The sequence below is a fragment of the Sparus aurata genome, chromosome 9 (genome assembly GCF_900880675.1).
Source record: "Sparus aurata chromosome 9, fSpaAur1.1, whole genome shotgun sequence".
Classification (NCBI taxonomy): Eukaryota; Metazoa; Chordata; class Actinopteri; order Spariformes; family Sparidae; genus Sparus; species Sparus aurata.
Genome location: NC_044195.1, coordinates 19,580,122 through 19,598,177, shown reverse-complemented (window position 1 = coordinate 19,598,177; position 18,056 = coordinate 19,580,122). Strand labels below are relative to the sequence as shown.

Below are 18,056 nucleotides of genomic sequence, written 5' to 3'. Positions count from 1 at the left end.
GGCAATGTAATCGCTTTCCTAAATATGCCCCTCAGTCAAGTTACCCAATAACACAGCAGCAGAAAAGATGAAGCTTATTATCTGTGACAACTTGTCTCTTCAACAAAATGCAGAAAGATCTGTGTTGTTTAAATGTCATGTTAAAAGTGTGTGTGTAAGAGAGGAGGAGCTAACTCACATCTTTGGCCTCATCTCTGACCCTTCGTGACTGGAGGGAAAAATCAGACACACATTTACATTTTGACATTTACAGGTACACATCAATAATAATGATGCATTGAATTTTTATTTTCTGTGGGGTTTTTTTCAGCACAAAATTAACATCGAACACCTGTAAAGGTCCAGTGCGAGGGATTTAGTGGCATCTAATACGGTGCCTCTTAATTCGGCAGAACTTTCATCGTGACGACTGCATATACAGCATTTTTGCATGCATTTGCAGCCGGTTTCCTAAATGCTGTGTGTGGAAAAATGCTTTCTTAATTTGGTTGTGCTTCATATATTTGCCTGAGTTACAGTGCGTATGCCCTTGTAATGGCACCTTCCCTTGCAATGACCACAAAAATTGAAAAAATGCATGAAGCCCTCACAGCCAGCGTTTGTCCGTTTTAGGCTACTGCGATGCACTATGTAAATATAAAGGGCTCATTACAAGTGACAAAACACAACAATTCTTAGTTTTCTTTTCATTTATGACAATATTATTGTAATGACCTGGATGACTGATGACTGAGAACCTTCATTAGCTCTATTGTCATGGTTTGGGGTTTTAATGTTCAGCTGTTTCCTGTTTTATTTTGTATTTCGTGTGTCATGTTTTGCTTTACACTTCTTGTCTTTGTCTTTTTCCCACGTTTTTTCTGTGCTCTTCTTTTAATTTTTTAACAAGTCCCGTTTGTCTGTTTTCTTCCTGTGTCAGTTCGTCTTCACTTCTTGTGTCTGAGTTTCTTGTTACAGCTTTTGACCTCTGGTTTGTTCTTAGTTTTGTATTGTTAGCTTATTCTTGGATTCATATTTGCCTTGCCTTTCTTTGCCTGCATTTGATTTTTTGATGAGAGCTCACCCTTTTGTTTTTTTAACCTGCCTACCTCTGAGTCTGGACCTGGGTCCTCACCTTTTTGCCAAACGTTAACTATTATATTCCATTTCTACCAATGGATCCCCCCTAAATCCTACACAATGGACCTTTAAGGCATTATTCAGATTGTCAGTCCTGTTTGTCCTCTATATGTCAGTCCAAGACATGTTTTTTTACTTTTATGAAAAAAAGAGTGTTAAATTCTGAAAAGTAACAAACATGCCTGAGATCCATGAAAAGAAACTACAAACACGTCCTCCCGACAATACTATTAGGAATGACTTCATTCTTAAACTATGACTTTTGATGAGGTATTATTTATTGCGTCACACATTAAAGCTGGATACATTTATCAAAGGGCCCTTTGATCAGAGCTGTCTACTTCCTCCTGCCTAAAATCCTTGCAGCGATCTTCCAGCTCATTACGAAGACCTCATGACAGGCTCTCTCAGAGATAAGCCATCTGCTATCCCAAAAAAAAAAAAAAACACTGATTGATCGGAGGGGAGAGGATGTAGAGGGTCAAAGACAAGAGGGGAAGTTACGTCACACTTTGATCTACAGGTGAGACATGACGTGCAACAATAATGACCAAAACTCCCAAGACTCCAGCTCTAAACTTCCATGCATGTAGTTTTATTCCATTTACAAATAAAAGCTGAATATAAACATAATCTGTGATGATGAATGATGTTTTACTGGCCTTCGTGGAGTCTCACCTACCCTGCCCTGATTCACTGCTGCCTTGCCCTCCTCGCTGCCCTCGTCCAGCTCGTCATCGCTCCACTCCCAGTCTCCATCCTCCGTCTTGTGCAGGTGGCCACTGGAGCCTGGGACTCTCCTCACCTGGACACAGAGCCACAAAACATCATGTCGATCACCTCCGTCATTGTTTTTATTGTTGTTGTTTTTTTACACATAATTCGTAAGGTGTTGTGTAGGCGTTTATATCCGAGCAACTGGGACCCTTGTGATGAGCTGATGTATCTAAAGAATCCCCTCCCTGGGAGAAACTACTGGACAACCCCACCTGAACAGTAATGATATTTAAAGGAGCACCATGTAGCTTTGGGGAAGAAACTAAAGTCAGAAGAGAAAGAGAAGATCTTCATCTTAAAGGGCAACTCAGTTTCATACTGTTTAACTTTGTTTATATATGTGGCTGACCCTGCCACCATTCTAGCTTCAAACAGTGTTAGGAGACCTTATTTTCCTCTGAAAATAGCTTGTTTATTCAGTTATGGGAACAATAAATATTTCTGAGTCTGTATTTTTACCTCATTCATATTGTACATTCTGAGTTTAAAGTTCTTCTTCAGAACTCCATAGTGCCCCTTTAAAGTAAATATACAAAGCTATATTCAAGTCACTCAGCCTGTTGAATACATCTGGTATAGAAGCATGACAAAAATGAAATGAAAATCTGAATAACTTTCCTTTTCCTTTTCTTTCACATCAATGTTTTTATTTTGCGACATAAAATCTCTTTGTGTTAATATTTTGTTATAGTAACAATACCATCCCTACAATATTGCCACAATATCGAGGTATTTGATCAAAAATATTGTGATATTTGATCTTGTCGCTAAGTCTTGGGCTTTTGGCTGATTGTTTCAAAGGTTACTGGTATTATTAACATCACAACATTGGTGACTGACTTAAAAAAAAAAACAGCTCAATACTCCAAAAGAAACCATACAGATGCTTACAATAACTGTATCAGTTTAGCGGGCACATGTTTCAACACAGTAAGTAGAACACAGTGAATGAAAACGCAGTTAATCAGACCTAACCCTAACATATAAGTGACATCTAATATGGCAAATTTGGTTACGCACTAGTCGTTTTACAACTGCAGATGAAACAGCAGAACAAAAAGCAGATAAATGCGACAGAGTCGTCGGTAAAGCCTGTCATCTGCTGCAGCTCGACAGTCTGAGAGAGTGTGTGAGGCAAAGCAGCACACGGCTAGTCTAGCAGGGTGAGGTAAGATATCAGTACACCACAGACAGCACACAGCACTGGAAGCCACTAGTTCTGGGGGTCGTACACACTCCCCAGCTTTAGACACGCTCAAAACTTAAAGAAGCTCTACCCTTCTGGTGGCGTCGGGCTTTTCCTCCAAACCTGACACAGAGCCGAGGCTCCCCATGTTCTGCTCGAGGTCCTTCAGCAAAACAGACACAGATCAATGCACTCAGCAGGCGTACGTGACCACCGGACAGACACACAACAAACATGCAGCTGAAGAGACGATACCTCTGTGAATGTGTGGACAAAAAATTATAGAATCAGAGCGTGAACATGATGGTAATGTCTGATAACCTGATGCATATTTTGTGTTTTGAAATCAGGCTTCAGAAAGCATCCACGCAGAGCTCAATCAGTATTCATCATCATTTGTGCACTGGACCATGAACCCTAAACTCAATACTAATCCTTTTCTATTTTTCTCACCTTTGGAAAATGTAACAAATCAATAATCCAAGCCCCCATCGGTTGAAAGCCCCTAATGTCTGATCTTTGAACAATTAGGTCTCCAATTTTCTCATTCGGGAGCTCGACTGTGAGTGTCGGGGCGCCCTCTGCTGGTGACTCAGCTTACACGTGCCTTCTGATCTGTTTTTCACATTTCATATTTCAAATATAAAAGACATTACAGACCCTTGTTTGTCTGTAAGAGGCAATTTTCTCCACTCGTCACTTCCGACTTATTTTAAGGAAATCATTGCTGAGTTCCTCCCTTCTTTCATTGGATAAAGTAATTCATTTAAAATTACCTTGTCAGTGACAGAAGACCGGAGGATCTGCCATCTCCTTCTCATTTTCAAGGAGAGGTTATGTGCCACTGAAATCCCGTTCAAAGAGTAAGGTTTCGTACTAGTCATCTGGATTTAGGTGAATAGGGTCATAACTAACATATATTACCATGAAATGTCCCCAGCTGATCACATGTGTTCTTAAATGTTATGTTTGAATATGCAATGAGGCATTTTCTAACATATGTGTTAATTTTTTAGAGAACAGAAAACTGAACATTGGATGAAGCCTGGTTCAACATTCTTGTTTCATAAATGAGGCTATGAATTATATATGAACAGACCCCGATGTAAAGACCTTCAGAATGTAGAGTGGAATAAAAGTGGAAGGTTTGTCAAATGTACAAAATGCTGCAGAAGAGATTTGTGGCTCAGAGTTTGATTAAAAAAAAAAAAAGCCTTCAGCCCTATTTGCACGGGACTGCTATTACCAGGGGACCTCATGTCTTTTAGAAATGACCGTCTCACATCAGTGTTTCATGTGGATGAGCAAAGACTATGTTTAACTCATGGATATGTTGGAATGGTACTCAGAGATCAACTTCTGGGATCGACAGCTCATAAGAGAAACGCTGTCAAAGCACAAACAAGGCCCCATTCATTCAGGACAGACAGTAAGCTACACCCTCATTTTCATCCGAATGAGCTGGACAAATTACATTTCTGTGGGCCAGTGCGCAGAAACTGGCTAAAAAGTACAGTTACAGAGAAGTAAAAATATTTGATAACTTCACTTTAATGCAGTATAGTCTCACTAAAATCCCCTCCCACATACGTGGTCTGCTGCTGGTCATACTAGAGATGAAAATTTGGTGCAACATTAGCTTTTTTTGATGTTGCACTCTATAGAAGACCTCTACGCACTCACCTGACAGCTGTAAGAACTTAGGGCGCTTTAGCTCCTCCTGACCCTCTCTGTCGTGTTTTTTAAACTGTTGTTTTTTTTTCAATACAGTTGATTTCACTGCACAGTTGCAGACTGCTGTTGAACATATTATGAGCCGCGATCGAATTTCATGACCGTTCAGTTGTCTGAAAGGAGGAAAACAGCAGTTTGAAAATAAAAGATACTCGGTAGAATTTTTGTTTCACAAATTACGGACGTGTCAGATTCACACAGGATTAAGATCACAGACATCCACTTCATTCACAAATTACCAGAGGTCCACAGGTTATATTAGTCCCGTGCAAATATGGCTTGAAAAATATGTATTGTAAAATACTACTACTACTATTACTACTACTACATATCATCATGAAACTTTCCCAGTTGATTACTTACATCAAGACAAATGCTTTTTGTATGTTTAACTATGGAAATTTCGCCATCTTATATATACCATATAGTAAAATAGCCCAAAATCTCAAAACTGCCCAGTGCTTGACAAAGCAATGTTTCACCTGTAGAGTCTAACCTCAAGTCCCGTGTCTTAAACCCACATGGTGCTTCCCTGTGTTTAGCGTGACTACAGAACACCACACAGGACAAAAACTACAGAAGCAAAACAAGGACACCAGGAAACAAAGGGGCGAAAGGGCAGAGAGAAGCTCCTGCAGTCCAGAGAGGTAAAGCAGTGGAAGGAGGAGCTGAACTGGGACGCTACTGGGGAGTTACTGGACAAGATCTGAGGACAGCGAGGCCACTGTGGTGTTGACAGGAAGAGGTCACAGCATCCTGATTACAATGTTTCTGCAGTATTGCTGCTCTCTGCAAGATCTGGGCCGCTGTATAATGTAGACGAGTCTGGAGGTCAAATCAGCTCAAAGTGACAAGGACGCCGGCTCTGTGGCTCATATGTTTCATCCACCTGAGCTATCAAGTGAATCAGACGTTAGCTGGTATGCTGCTGAGCACGCTGTCTATTTTACACTGATAACAAGACTCCAAACCTCAAACCATGGCAAATTGTTATCATATTATAATCTTACAATTTTTCATTATTACAGTTAGGGTTCAGTTTTTGTGTATTTTCCATTTGTCAACTATTGTGATAATCGATTAATCGTTTTAGTCATTTTTCCAGCAAAACCATCAGACATTTGCTTGTTCCAGCTTCTCAGATGTAAAAGTTTGCTGCTTTTCTTTGTCATTCATGATAGTAAGTGAAAAGTTTTGGGGTTTTGGATTGTTGGCTGGACAAATGACACAAATTAAAGAAGTGACTTTGGGCTCTGGTTACCTGTGATCAGTACAGATCAGTTTTTAATTATTCATATATATGTATAAATATATATATACACACATAGATTAAATGATTTATTGAGAAGATAAATGTCAGAATTATCAATAATAAAAGTGATCGTCATTAAGCTTAGATGTATTAAGTGCCGATGTTTAAGATTTCAATCTTGCAAAATTTGTTTCGCTGGTGGCTTTAATTCACTGTATTGACATTAACATCCAAAGTTAATTTGGTCCTGCTTCAAAAAAATGAGTGAAACAGATCTTGCAAAGCTCTTGCCAATTGCTACATTTATTCACTCACTACAGGAAATACACAAACCTATTCAGTAATAGGTGCCTTTCAATGTTTCAACCACATGAACCATCAACAGAGCTCAACATGATGCCATTCCAACAACAGTTGCCTCCCTCTTTATTGACACCCTGCTCTGTCTGTGCGTAACTGGTAACGTCACACACAGTAACAACCCTGCTATCCGCTATGCCCTCCATTTACTCCGGGCCCGTCAGTAGATTTCCACCCCTCCACATGGTCACTCTGCCTCCCGGCGACGTCCCATTTCCTGGCCATCCAGGCGGAGCGTTATATGAAGTCAATATCAGCTGTGCCTGAAAACTGCACTTCCTCCCACTAAACAGTGACCCCTGGGCAACTGAGCAAGCAAACTGAGCAATAATGTGCACCTCTCTAATGTTAACAATTCATTTAATCCTGTTTGTCTTTAGTGTGCCACATGAGGAGAGTAGACCGGGAGCCGCTGACATAGATGTGCTTGCATCAGTGCTGTTCGCCTGCTGTGCCGCAGTGGCCCATATTTTTACATAATCTACACAACAGCTCGCACATCAAGTGTTTGAGGGTGCTGAAGAAAGTCAGAGTGCGTAGTTTCTGTTGACTGTAAATGCAACACTCGGGAGGAGAGGGACACTTCAGACGATCTCAGCACTCTTCCATCATTTCTTTCGTGTTTAGTCAATAACCGAGTTATATTACAGGGACTGTTTGTGTTAACATACCTTCTTCGCTCGCTGGGAAATCTTTGGTGCACGACACAAAAGTCTTTCAACCAGATATTCTTTGTTCTGTAAGAGAAAAATTTAAATATTATCATCAAACACAGTGAACTGACTAAATGAATCCTAACCGAAGACTGGGTTACAAAATTCACAAGTATTCGTATGTGTTTTTAAACGGTAGCCCTCAGAAATCAACAGGCTTGGTGGGAGAATGGAAAGTATATAAAACTTTCCAAGTTTTCTTTCCTTTATTGTGAAAAGGTTTACCAGCGACTGAAACAGTTTAAAGGTATAATGCGTAAGAAATGGACAGGATTTGAAGGCAGCCTCAAAAAACACAGGGGGCAGCATAACCACTAACTGCTGCTCATTATACTCTTCGCTGTAGTTATCTTTGGACACAACATGGCGACTAGCATTAATTCGCTCAGTTAGCCGTGGATTAGTATGTGTATCAGCTAACGAAAGTCGGCCTTGATCATGGGCTCAGCTCAACCACACACAGCTGGACACCAGATACAGACACAGGGGATATAGTACAGAGGCGATTTACAGTGGCCTTGATGGGGACTATGACTCGAGGGACGAGAAAATACAGCAGGGAGGGACAAGACGGAGGTGCAGCGAAAGAGGAGCAAGAAGGACTCCTGCATCAGCCGTGATCGAAAAATGACGTGTAGAGCTATCCAACCAGGCTGGTTCAGTAAATTAAACCACAAACTCAGAAAGTGTAAGGTTCTAGATAGATAGATAGATAGATAGATTGATGGATAGATAGATAGATAGATAGATAGATAGATAGATAGATAGATAGATAGATAGATAGATAGATAGATAGATAGATAGATAGGATTACTTTATTGAAATTATAGAAGGTACAGGTCTATTGTGGTTGATATGGTGATTAAAAATATGTATTCCTATCTCATGATATATCAGACTTTCATCTTTTGTCCGTCTGCTCATCACTGTGTCCATGGCCATTTGTTTATTTAAAAAGATCTCGGCTATTTAATTGTTCTATACAGATTATTTGGGCATTTTGTTGAAAGTTACCAAAAAGTAATGTAATAAGTAATATATTACTATACGCAGACAGTGACATTGTAGTGTAATACATTATTTTAAAATGAAGATAACTAGTAATATGTAATATATTGCCTTTTGAAGGTAACTGGCCCAACACTGGCTTGCATAGATGACACAACAAAATACATAGATGTACATAGATTGACATATCATCAACACTGTTGTTTCTTCCCACTCTGTTAATAAAGTTTTTAGTATTTTTTTACATCCTGACCATATCTTACACATCTCCCCTTTAATTGGAATCATTATTTCCGCAACTGAATATGATGATAATAAAAGTACCCTTTCGGACTTTTATTACTGTTAGATGTTTGATGTAAGTAGGAAAAAACATAATGAAACATTCATGACAAAACTGAACAACAATGGCAAGTCAAGGATTTGAGATGAAACAAATACCTTGGCCTTTTGGAAGAATTTACACTTCAAAAGCTCTGCGGCTGTCGGCCTGCAGATAAAGAAAAGTGCAATTGTTGAAAACAACCTCACAACACAGCAGCGCTCTCTGAATGTTAATCGGTTGCCTTTCATTGACCACAAATTGCATCAGCGTCTTTCACTGAAACATTCGGTTGATATGTCTGGAATGTGGCTCTCACCTTTTGGCAGGATCCTTCTGTAGGCACATGGTTATAAGCTTTCTAAATGATTTGCCGTATTTCTTTAGCACTTCTTTGTCCTCCACACCCGTCTCTAGAGTGGGGGGATCATTCTGTAGGGTGAGCATTAAAACCTGAAAAGACAGAGGAAGCCACAAAATGATCAAAGCCACACAGCTGCTGTACAAGAGGAATAGAAACTCAGAGGAGGAAACTGTTGTGGGAAGTAGAAGCAACAAGTTTGTTAACATAGAAAGTTGCCTGTTCCAATCGCAGAAGTCAAAATGTGTCCTTTCCGCATTTTCTTTATTTTCCATTTAGATTGATTTGGTGCGAGTTGTTGAGTTTCAGCGATATGGGCCATTGAGATGTCTGTCTTTTCTCAAACATAATGGAACTAAATGGCACTTGGCTTGTGGTGCTAAAAGCACCAAAAATTACATTACTGAAAAACTCAAAAAATCATAACCCAGTTACTCGAGATAATCCACAGTCCCTGTTGTGAGCAGTTTTGTCTTATTTCTTTCCGCATGGCCGTGCAGAAGAGGGCATGCATATACTCATGGACAGAGCTCCAGCTAACTAACTAGGCTAGCTAACGTTACATCTATGTAATGTCCTGTGCTGTCACAAGCACAAGCTTCTCGCCCATGAGTAGAAGCACACTTCCTCCTGAGTGGCGCTACGGAAGTAAAATAGTTCCTACATGAAACTGCTCACAACGAGGTCCGTGGATTATCCAGAGTAACCAGGTCATGATTTCTGGTCAGAGAAATTGCTTTTGAGTTTTTTCATATGTTTTTTCTTTTTTTTTTGCCACTTTGAGCACCAAAAGTCAGGTGCCATGTTTTTTCTTAATATTCCTTAATATTTAATCATCTTTAAAAGTCGTCAACATACAGCAAAACAATCTAGACGGATAAATAGCCCTACAGATCAAGGGAATTAGATGTTGGATTTGGAGTGAACTGTCTCTTTTAGAGAGGCTTTAGTAAGCCAATATTTTTTATGCTGGTGAAAACAGCAAGACTAGCTGTGACGAAGACACTACGCTGATGAAATAACAACACCCACTCATAGCACCCAGAAGTCTCACCTTCATGGGAGGGTAGCGGTGATAGGGTGCGGAGCCCGTCGCTAACTCTATGGCCGTGATTCCAAAACTCCATATATCTGCTTTAAAATCATAGCCTCGAACCTGTGGGTACAAAGAAAATCACAATTACTTCTACTATCAATGCATTAAATCCAGAAACGGATCAGCAGTACGAGCAGCAGAGGCAAACACATTTCAAATGAGACTCTGTGTTGAATTTGCAGCTGCCGTTTCGGGTGAATAGAGACGGGCTCACCTGTTCCATCACCTCAGGCGCCATCCAGCACGGTGTGCCAACAAAGGTCTTTCGTACTTTGTTTCTAGTCATATCCCCGCCCGTGGCTAGGAACGCACTTACTCCGAAATCTGGAAACACAGATACACAAACAATGCACCGTTCAGAGGCGAATTTAGATATGTTGGAAATAGAACGTAGCTGCCGGCAAGACTTTTTTTTCAAAACATAAAAAAATAACCTTCTTTCTTTTTTTTTGCATTTAAACTTTCATACTTTTCATACGTTTTAAACGTTTCATATAAATGCAGATATCAGCTTGTCATGTTTCTTATTTATATGATAGAGGTTCCTCCTTAACAGCTCATACAGAAGATATCTATCTTTTTTTCAAGATTTTTTGTGGCATAGACACCTTTATTAGCAGTAGACAGAGAGGAAACATGGGAGAAAGAGGGGGAGGTGACATGCAGCAAAGGACCTCCGGCCGGAATCGAACCGGGGTCAGCTGCGTTTTATGGCATGCGCTCTAACCACTCGACCACCTGCGCGCCAGAAGATATCTATCTTAAAAACAGCAACAAAACAATTATTATTGGTGAATACTTTTAATTAATCTCTGTCACAAGGGTGTATAATGCTTATAGTTTTCAATAAAGTGATTAAATCAAATTATTTTAAGAACTTAAAGCAACCTCACAGAAAATATGCAACAAATAACTGATGTATTGATTAGTTCTTAGCTGTTAGTTAATTGCCCATTAAAGCAATCATTTGTTGCAGCCCTGATACAAAAATACTGCCACTGGTTCTCTTTTGGTCAGTCAAACCTTTTTAAATCAACAATATCATGAGTCTCATGTCAGATCAGTTTGATCCTATCTAATCTCAATATGCATGACTTTCTTCATGAATCAATTTAATCTGTGAATTCAGTCCCACTATTTAGGCATTCATCCTTTGGACTGAGTGTAATGGAGCACAACGGTGCACTTTGACATTCAACAACACACCTGCAATCTGAACAGATCCATCTTCTCCCAGTAGTATGTTCCCAGCTTTCACATCCCTGAGGTCAACGAAACACAGACACAGTCAGACAACAAAGTCATGTGGCGCTGCATTGATTCTTCCGTCCGTGGAAACGACTCCCACCACCCACCACCATCTGGAACTCTGCCCAAGGGGCTGATAGAGGTTCAAGCCTGCCTCTCAGTGACCTTGAAATGCACAGACTTCACAGAACACAACAATGGCACTGCTGCTCAGTCAACACAAGTCCCTGGTTTTCAGTTTTCTTTAACTTCAGCCAATTCTTTAAACTTGCAACGTTGTTGGTCGGCTCTCTTACAATGAGTTTCGTAATTCTGAATAAAGGCGAAACAGCAAATCTCATCTCGGTTAGATGAATTGTTAAGTCAGTTTAAACGTTACCGATGGATCTGTCCGTTTCTGTGCAGATAGTCCAGGCCCTCCAGGACCTCCTTTAATATAGTAGCAATAATAGGCTCGTCTAGAGCCCGATTTCTTTCCTCCTCCTTGCTTGTGTGCTTAATTATATCCAGCATGGAGCCTACGGAGACACAAATACTCAGTTAGTTTTTCACGTATTGATAAGAAACACAAATCAGCAGCATTAAACGACCAATATCTACGACCAGGTGTGAATTACTGGGGCGTCTGTTAATTGCTTGTAGTCCTTTAAACAGTCAAACATATTACACAGTTCATTAAAGTAAAAGTACTGCTGTAATTCCTTCACACGAGAGAGCTGTTAGGATGTGAAGTTCAAAGTACTGTAAATATTGGACGCCATATACTCACGACAAAGATATATGTGTGATAGGCCAATATCAGCTGATAATACTGGCCAGCTGATATACCGGTCAGGCTCCAGTGCAAATAAAGCATCATCAGACCACAGATGTTATGATATTGCTTCCACATAAAAAAAAAACTCTTATAGGATTATATTTATATTTATATTTTTTATGGCACATAATGGGAAACAGTTACTGAGATGCTGATGAGTCAGCAGTGGTGTAACAGTGATGTAATTGTCTCAAGTACTGTACTTAACTAGTGTACGCGCTTGAGGTAGTTGCACTTAGGATACTGAGATTCAGTTTCACTTCATTGTTTATTCTGTGATATATCTGAAATGTTATTTAGTCTTTTGTGACTATGTTCAGGCCCTAAAAATAATGTGACACATTTAATTAGACTTTTATTGCATATTCATGCACATGCGTATATGTATATCCCAATATCCCAATTACCCTAACTCATTTTGACTAGTGTATTTCATCTGTAAAAAAAAAACAAAAAAAAAACACTTTCTCTGATAATCAGCCAGGCGGGTTATTGGTCGAGCTATAGTATACAGTACAGAATATACATACAAGTATTATTTGCTTTTTCTCATATTTTTAATACTTAGGTGCACTTAATATCAGTTACTTTAAGACTTAAAGTACTTTTCATACAGATGACTTTCACTTTTACCAAAGTCATATTTCAACACAGACTTAGACTCACAAAGAAAAACTAAACTTTCTAACAATCATTTCAATCTCTTGCCCATTGCCCGTTTAACTTCCTTATAAATACAGATCAATGATGTGCCAGTAATTAATGTAGTCAATAAACAATGAGTTTTTTCTGCGTCAGGGCTGGGAAAGTGATGTCATACCATTACTGTGATATGAGGCCATATATCCTTTTAGATTTTGGATATTGTGATATTGTGTTGAGTGGTGTCTTTTCCTGGTTTTAAAGGCTGCATTACAGTAAAGTGTTAAAATATTCTGAACCTATCAGACTCTTCTTCTTGGTCTTTCCTTGACCTATTTAGTCATTACATCCACATTACTGATGATTATTGATTATTGATGATTATATATTGATGATTATATGTTGATATTTTGTGAAACTAACAATAGTCATCCCTATGATATCGCTGCAATATTGGTATTGTGTCATGTATGAAGTAATTTTGAGGAGATTTCAAAATATCAAGATAGATATTGTGTCTTGTGACGCAACCTAAAAATATCACAATGTTAAAAGGCCACAGCGTCAAGCCCTATGCTGCATGACATTTGCAAAAGTCTTTATTTTCAACAACTGCAGTAAAAGTGAGCTAAAACCCAGGTGGCTGTTAGCTGTGTCACAGCAGGTCAAAGCACAAACACGTAGCATCCTCATATTCACACAGCATACGTGAAATGCCAAGCCAGGTGTCAGATTTGGCTGAAGCTCACCTCCACTCAGAAGCTTCATGACTAACCAAAGTTCATCCTTCACGACAAAGGAGGTGTAGTAGGTGACAACGTTGGGATGGTTGCACTGGCTCATCGCTTGGATTTCTTTCTGTTGTGAGAGAGACACGACAGAAGGCAACGCGGACAGACCTTTAGTGTTTTTCAGGAATCAGTACACTGTCGTACATCTTGCATCAAATGATTTATTACAACCTTTTAGGTGTGTTAAACTTACACAAAGCAATGGGAATAATACAGGTCACAGGTGAAGTAGTAGCATTAGAGAGCGGTACAATAACACACAGAATAATAAGCCCATATTTATTGTACTCGCCAATAGCTCATCCATGCTGGTCTGGCATTTTTCCAGGTTTATTCTCTTTATGGCGACACGCTCCTGTCTGGGGGTGCAGAGGGCCGCCTGCACCACAGCTGTGGCCCCGCTGCCTGGAATCACAGACACAACACAGCCATGACAAAGTGGACGGGAGCGGAGGAGAGGGACTCGCAGCGCACACACAGCTGGAACACAACTCGTAAAATGAGCATCACTCAGTGGCGTTCCAGCATTCGCCTGACCTTCTTGCTCCTGTGTTTATGTTACCGTCTCTCTTGCATGTGTGCCGCCTGATTCATCAGACACACGCGATGACGTAAGCTGAGTTTCGAGTGCAGCATTTTGTTTGATGGGCTGCTTTTCCTCGATTCATTACAAATCAGGCCATGCCAGAGAAAGTGATGTTGTTCACACCGAGGAGCTGCGACACACAGCATATTGCTTGCCAACTGTTGGTGGCAGATAAGAAGAGGTAGAGAGGTTTTGACTGTTTAGCAGCTGATTATGAGAACAGAGGGGGGGCGTCCCACTAACTCAGCATAGTCAGCACCACACAGCTGTTTGGTTGTATTTCTTATCAGTGCTGATATGACTTGTCCGCTCATCTGCAAAGGGTCGGCACTTGCCAAAAATATTCAGACACTTCCTTGTGCGCTTGTTTAGTGCATTTAAGATTGTCATTGTTGGTATTTTTAGTCATGGATATTTCTAACAGTGTTTTTGTGACTTACACTGGTGCAAAAAAACTTTTAAAACTCAGAAAAAGTTGATTTGGAGGAGGAAAATGCAACAGTGCATGTAATGATTACAGAAATGTACAACAGGTACAAACATATCCCCACAGGGCTGATCACGGTAATAACAAACATAATGCACATGAAGACTACACACTATCATTTGTTTTTGTTATAAAGGTATATGAATCCAGGTTTAACAAGCAGTGTTGCAGCATGCAGGATTTTTCATCCAATTAATCCGAATATGTGCTGCTTTGACTCTGCTGCAGTATGTAATCTTCAGTTACAAGCAACTAACGTCATGAAATAAATGCCATGGAGTGAAAAGTATGAAATTTGCCTCCAGAATGTAGAGAAGTGCAGGTATAAGTTACAGAAAACTCAAAATGTAAGTACCTGAGTAAATGTAAATATACTGCCTCAAGCAAAAAATGCACACAAAAAAAACAGTGTTTAATACTCAAACATATTCAGTTCAAAATCATAACAAACAGAGAAAAGCAGGAAACTGTCATATTGGAGGAACTGGAAGCAGTAATACATCTTTCCAGACTGTAGGTTGGACATTAAAGGCACTTTTGAGCTCTGAGAAAATATGGCGGAAGTCTTTGCTACTATTTCTTGACATTCTTTAAATCAAAACCTAAACCTGAATGACCAATAAAAACATAATTGACAGATTAGCCAGAAACACAGGGGATAGTTATATTTACAGCCCTGCTCGGAGTTGAGTTTAACTTTTTAGAGTAATGAAAAATGTTGCTGATGTTAAAATATCCACAAGGCCTAATATTGCCACTGTCATTATCATTATCATCATTATAGACGTTATTATGAGTTTGATTATTACTATGTTAAAGGAGCAGTATGTCGTTTTGGGGAAGAGAAACATTAATTGACTTGACTTTTTATCCCTAGACAAACTACATAAACTCTCTTTGTTTTCACGACTGAATGAAACTGACCTTAAAGGACAACACTGTTTTATACTGTTATAATTTGTTTATATGTGGCGGACCCTGCCACCTTTCTAGCCTGACACAGTTTTCAGGGGACCTTATTTTCCTCTGAGAACAGCTTGTTTATTCAGTTATGGAAAAGTTTGTGTCATTACCTCAATAATATTTTAATTATTATAATTATTTGTCAGTTTTCCTTTGTTGGGGTTGATAAGCACATGTCACACGTGTACATGCCACTACAGACCACACAGCTGTAGTAACAGCCACAGCGTCTGAGATTTTTATTAATGGCCCATAAACTGGACACGTGCCATACTCTGACACAGCTGGAGTGAGGAGGTCTCCATCATCCACACACTGAACATACATGTACAGCCTCGTGCAGCAGCCTTCCCTTTTTCTTTTCTTTTTTTAGCTGTCTCAGCCTGCTCACACTTTTAAACCGGTAGTCTGTGAATGTGCTGGTTAACATCCGCATTGCAAAGCATCGCAGGAGGCTGCTGCATATGAAAAAGCCGGTAGGCCCCTCATCGTCATTCACAGCTGATAACGCGCAGCGGCGTGCCTTCCCATGGTCGTATGTGGCCCCCCATCCCGTCCCCGGCGCCTACCTATGACTTCCTGCAGCTCGTACGACTCCCTGGTAATTGGCCAGCTGGTTGTCAGCGCCGGTTGTTGGACAGGAGCCGGAGATTCGCCTTGATCCGCCATGATGATGATGATGATGATGATGATTCTGCGCTATTTAGCTGCCTGCCTCCCTCGCGTCCTCTCTCTCTCTCTCCGGCAGGCGGACAGACAGACAGACAGGCAGACAGACACACAGAGAGGGAGAGATCAAGTTTGACCTCGCCTCCTCCCGTACGAGTGTCAGCTGGCGGCTGAAGCAGAGCAACTACCGCTGGCGATGAGCAGCAACCCGGAAAATAACGGACCCGCACACATGCGCTCTCTCTCTCTCTCTCTCTCTCTCCCTCTCTCTCACACACACACACACACACGCAGCAGTGACATGACAGCTGACTACACGACGGTTCGATACACACAGGAAGACACTCGCTGAAATCACCATGAATCATCTGTGAAGATTTCCAGAGCGCCTCTACACATTCACGTGTTCAATCCATCATGTTTTAGTTTTGTAAATTTTTTTATCTCGTTCATTAATAAAAATGTGTTCAACAAATGTCCGGATGTGCATTTATTAATGTGAGTTAAAACACGAGTCGCTTTGTGTGAAGCAGTAACACGTCTGTGTGACGATGTAAATGTGTCACGTGCAGTCAGAGCTGCCAGTGACGTTGTGGACGCCGGCCAGCAGGCGGCGCCAACACATCTGGATACCGTCCAGCAGTGAGCCGCGATGACAACACACTGAGTAACTGAACACAAGTGACGCAATATGAAACGATTAATCGATTTCTCAATTTAAGATTAATCAGTAATGGTTTTGGTGAGTGATTCGATTCAGATTCGATTCCTGCTTAACAGTAAATTTAAGATCCAGGGGTTTATGATAAAAACTAACTGAGACAGTAACGTGCAGAATAATTTATATTAAAACTAATAATTAGGCGAGTTGCTGCTCTATTTATTATATTTTACATATAAAGTGTGTCTACTATTATATCATCTTTAAAGGTGCACTATGTTGTTTTTGGGAAAAAATTTTAATCAGAAGAGAAGTATCTTCAACTACTGATTTATTTATGCCTAAACCAACTAAATAAACAACCCCCCCTTTTTTCATAACTGAATAAACGAAGTGACCTTAAATGACAACACACTTTCATTCTGTTTTACTTTGTTTATATGTGGCAGACCCTGCCACCTAGTTTCAAACAGTGTTCTGGGGACCTTATTTTCCTCTGAGAACAGCTTGTTTATTCAGTTATGGTAAATAGAAATATTTCTGAGTTTGTATCATTACCTCATTAATATTGTAAAAATATTAAAATTCTGCATTTGAATTTCTTCTCCAAAACTACATAGTGCCCCTTTAATAACCAACAAGTTTAATAAGTGATTGGATTCATACAGTCTGGTTCCAGCTTTTTAAATGTGAATATTTCCTGCTTCCTATATTTCACATAACAGTAAATGTAATGTTCTTTGATTTAAGGGAAAACATGTGATTTGAAGATGACACCTCTAGCTGTAGCATAATGTGTGTGAAATGTTTCACTCTTTTCTTATAGAACAATGAATTAATCAAGACAATAAAGGGCAGAATAATCTATATAAAGAATGATAATTAGTTATACTTGACACAAAAAAGCCATCTGAGAATATGATAAGGACTATATCAAGTATAATACTAAATGAAATGTATTATTATTTTGTATTATACAAGATAATACATTCTTATTTTGAATTATTGCACCGTGCACATGGTTCATACACTGAGAGGCCAGTTAACACCGAGCTAAAACTACTGCAGTTTAATGTAACGGCGCAATAGCTTTTATCTTAAGATAATTAAAGACTTTTAGACCGTTTTAAAGAGGTTTTAAATGAACTTTTAGGTCATATTGGACACTGCAGTGGGTCTGCTTAATTGCACTGCGTTATAATGAGAGGTGTCTGACAAGGCTATTTCATTTATAGCTTCGGTTATATAATGGTTGGAAGCTATT

At 39.7% G+C, this 18,056-nt stretch overlaps 1 protein-coding gene across 3 annotated transcripts in view; it reads right to left on the bottom strand.

Moving 5' to 3' along the window:
- stk39 (serine threonine kinase 39) overlaps window positions 1–16,717 on the bottom strand; it is a 32,312-nt gene extending 15,595 nt beyond the window's left edge. The window contains exons 1-13 of one of the 3 annotated variants that reach the window (XM_030429111.1): window positions 16,032–16,717; window positions 13,719–13,831; window positions 13,385–13,493; window positions 11,556–11,694; window positions 11,135–11,190; window positions 10,143–10,252; window positions 9,887–9,988; window positions 8,791–8,924; window positions 8,591–8,639; window positions 7,100–7,165; window positions 3,174–3,245; window positions 1,802–1,924; window positions 179–208 (exon numbers count right to left, since the gene is read on the bottom strand). In XM_030429111.1, the coding sequence (XP_030284971.1) occupies window positions 179–208; window positions 1,802–1,924; window positions 3,174–3,245; window positions 7,100–7,165; window positions 8,591–8,639; window positions 8,791–8,924; window positions 9,887–9,988; window positions 10,143–10,252; window positions 11,135–11,190; window positions 11,556–11,694; window positions 13,385–13,493; window positions 13,719–13,831; window positions 16,032–16,131 (1,203 nt within the window). In that variant the 5' untranslated portion in view covers window positions 16,132–16,717. The remainder of the gene's footprint in view (window positions 1–178; window positions 209–1,801; window positions 1,925–3,173; window positions 3,246–7,099; window positions 7,166–8,590; window positions 8,640–8,790; window positions 8,925–9,886; window positions 9,989–10,142; window positions 10,253–11,134; window positions 11,191–11,555; window positions 11,695–13,384; window positions 13,494–13,718; window positions 13,832–16,031) is intronic. The other 2 variants (XM_030429110.1, XM_030429112.1) reach the window with 2 other exon arrangements.
- Window positions 16,718–18,056: the final 1,339 nt, after the last annotated feature.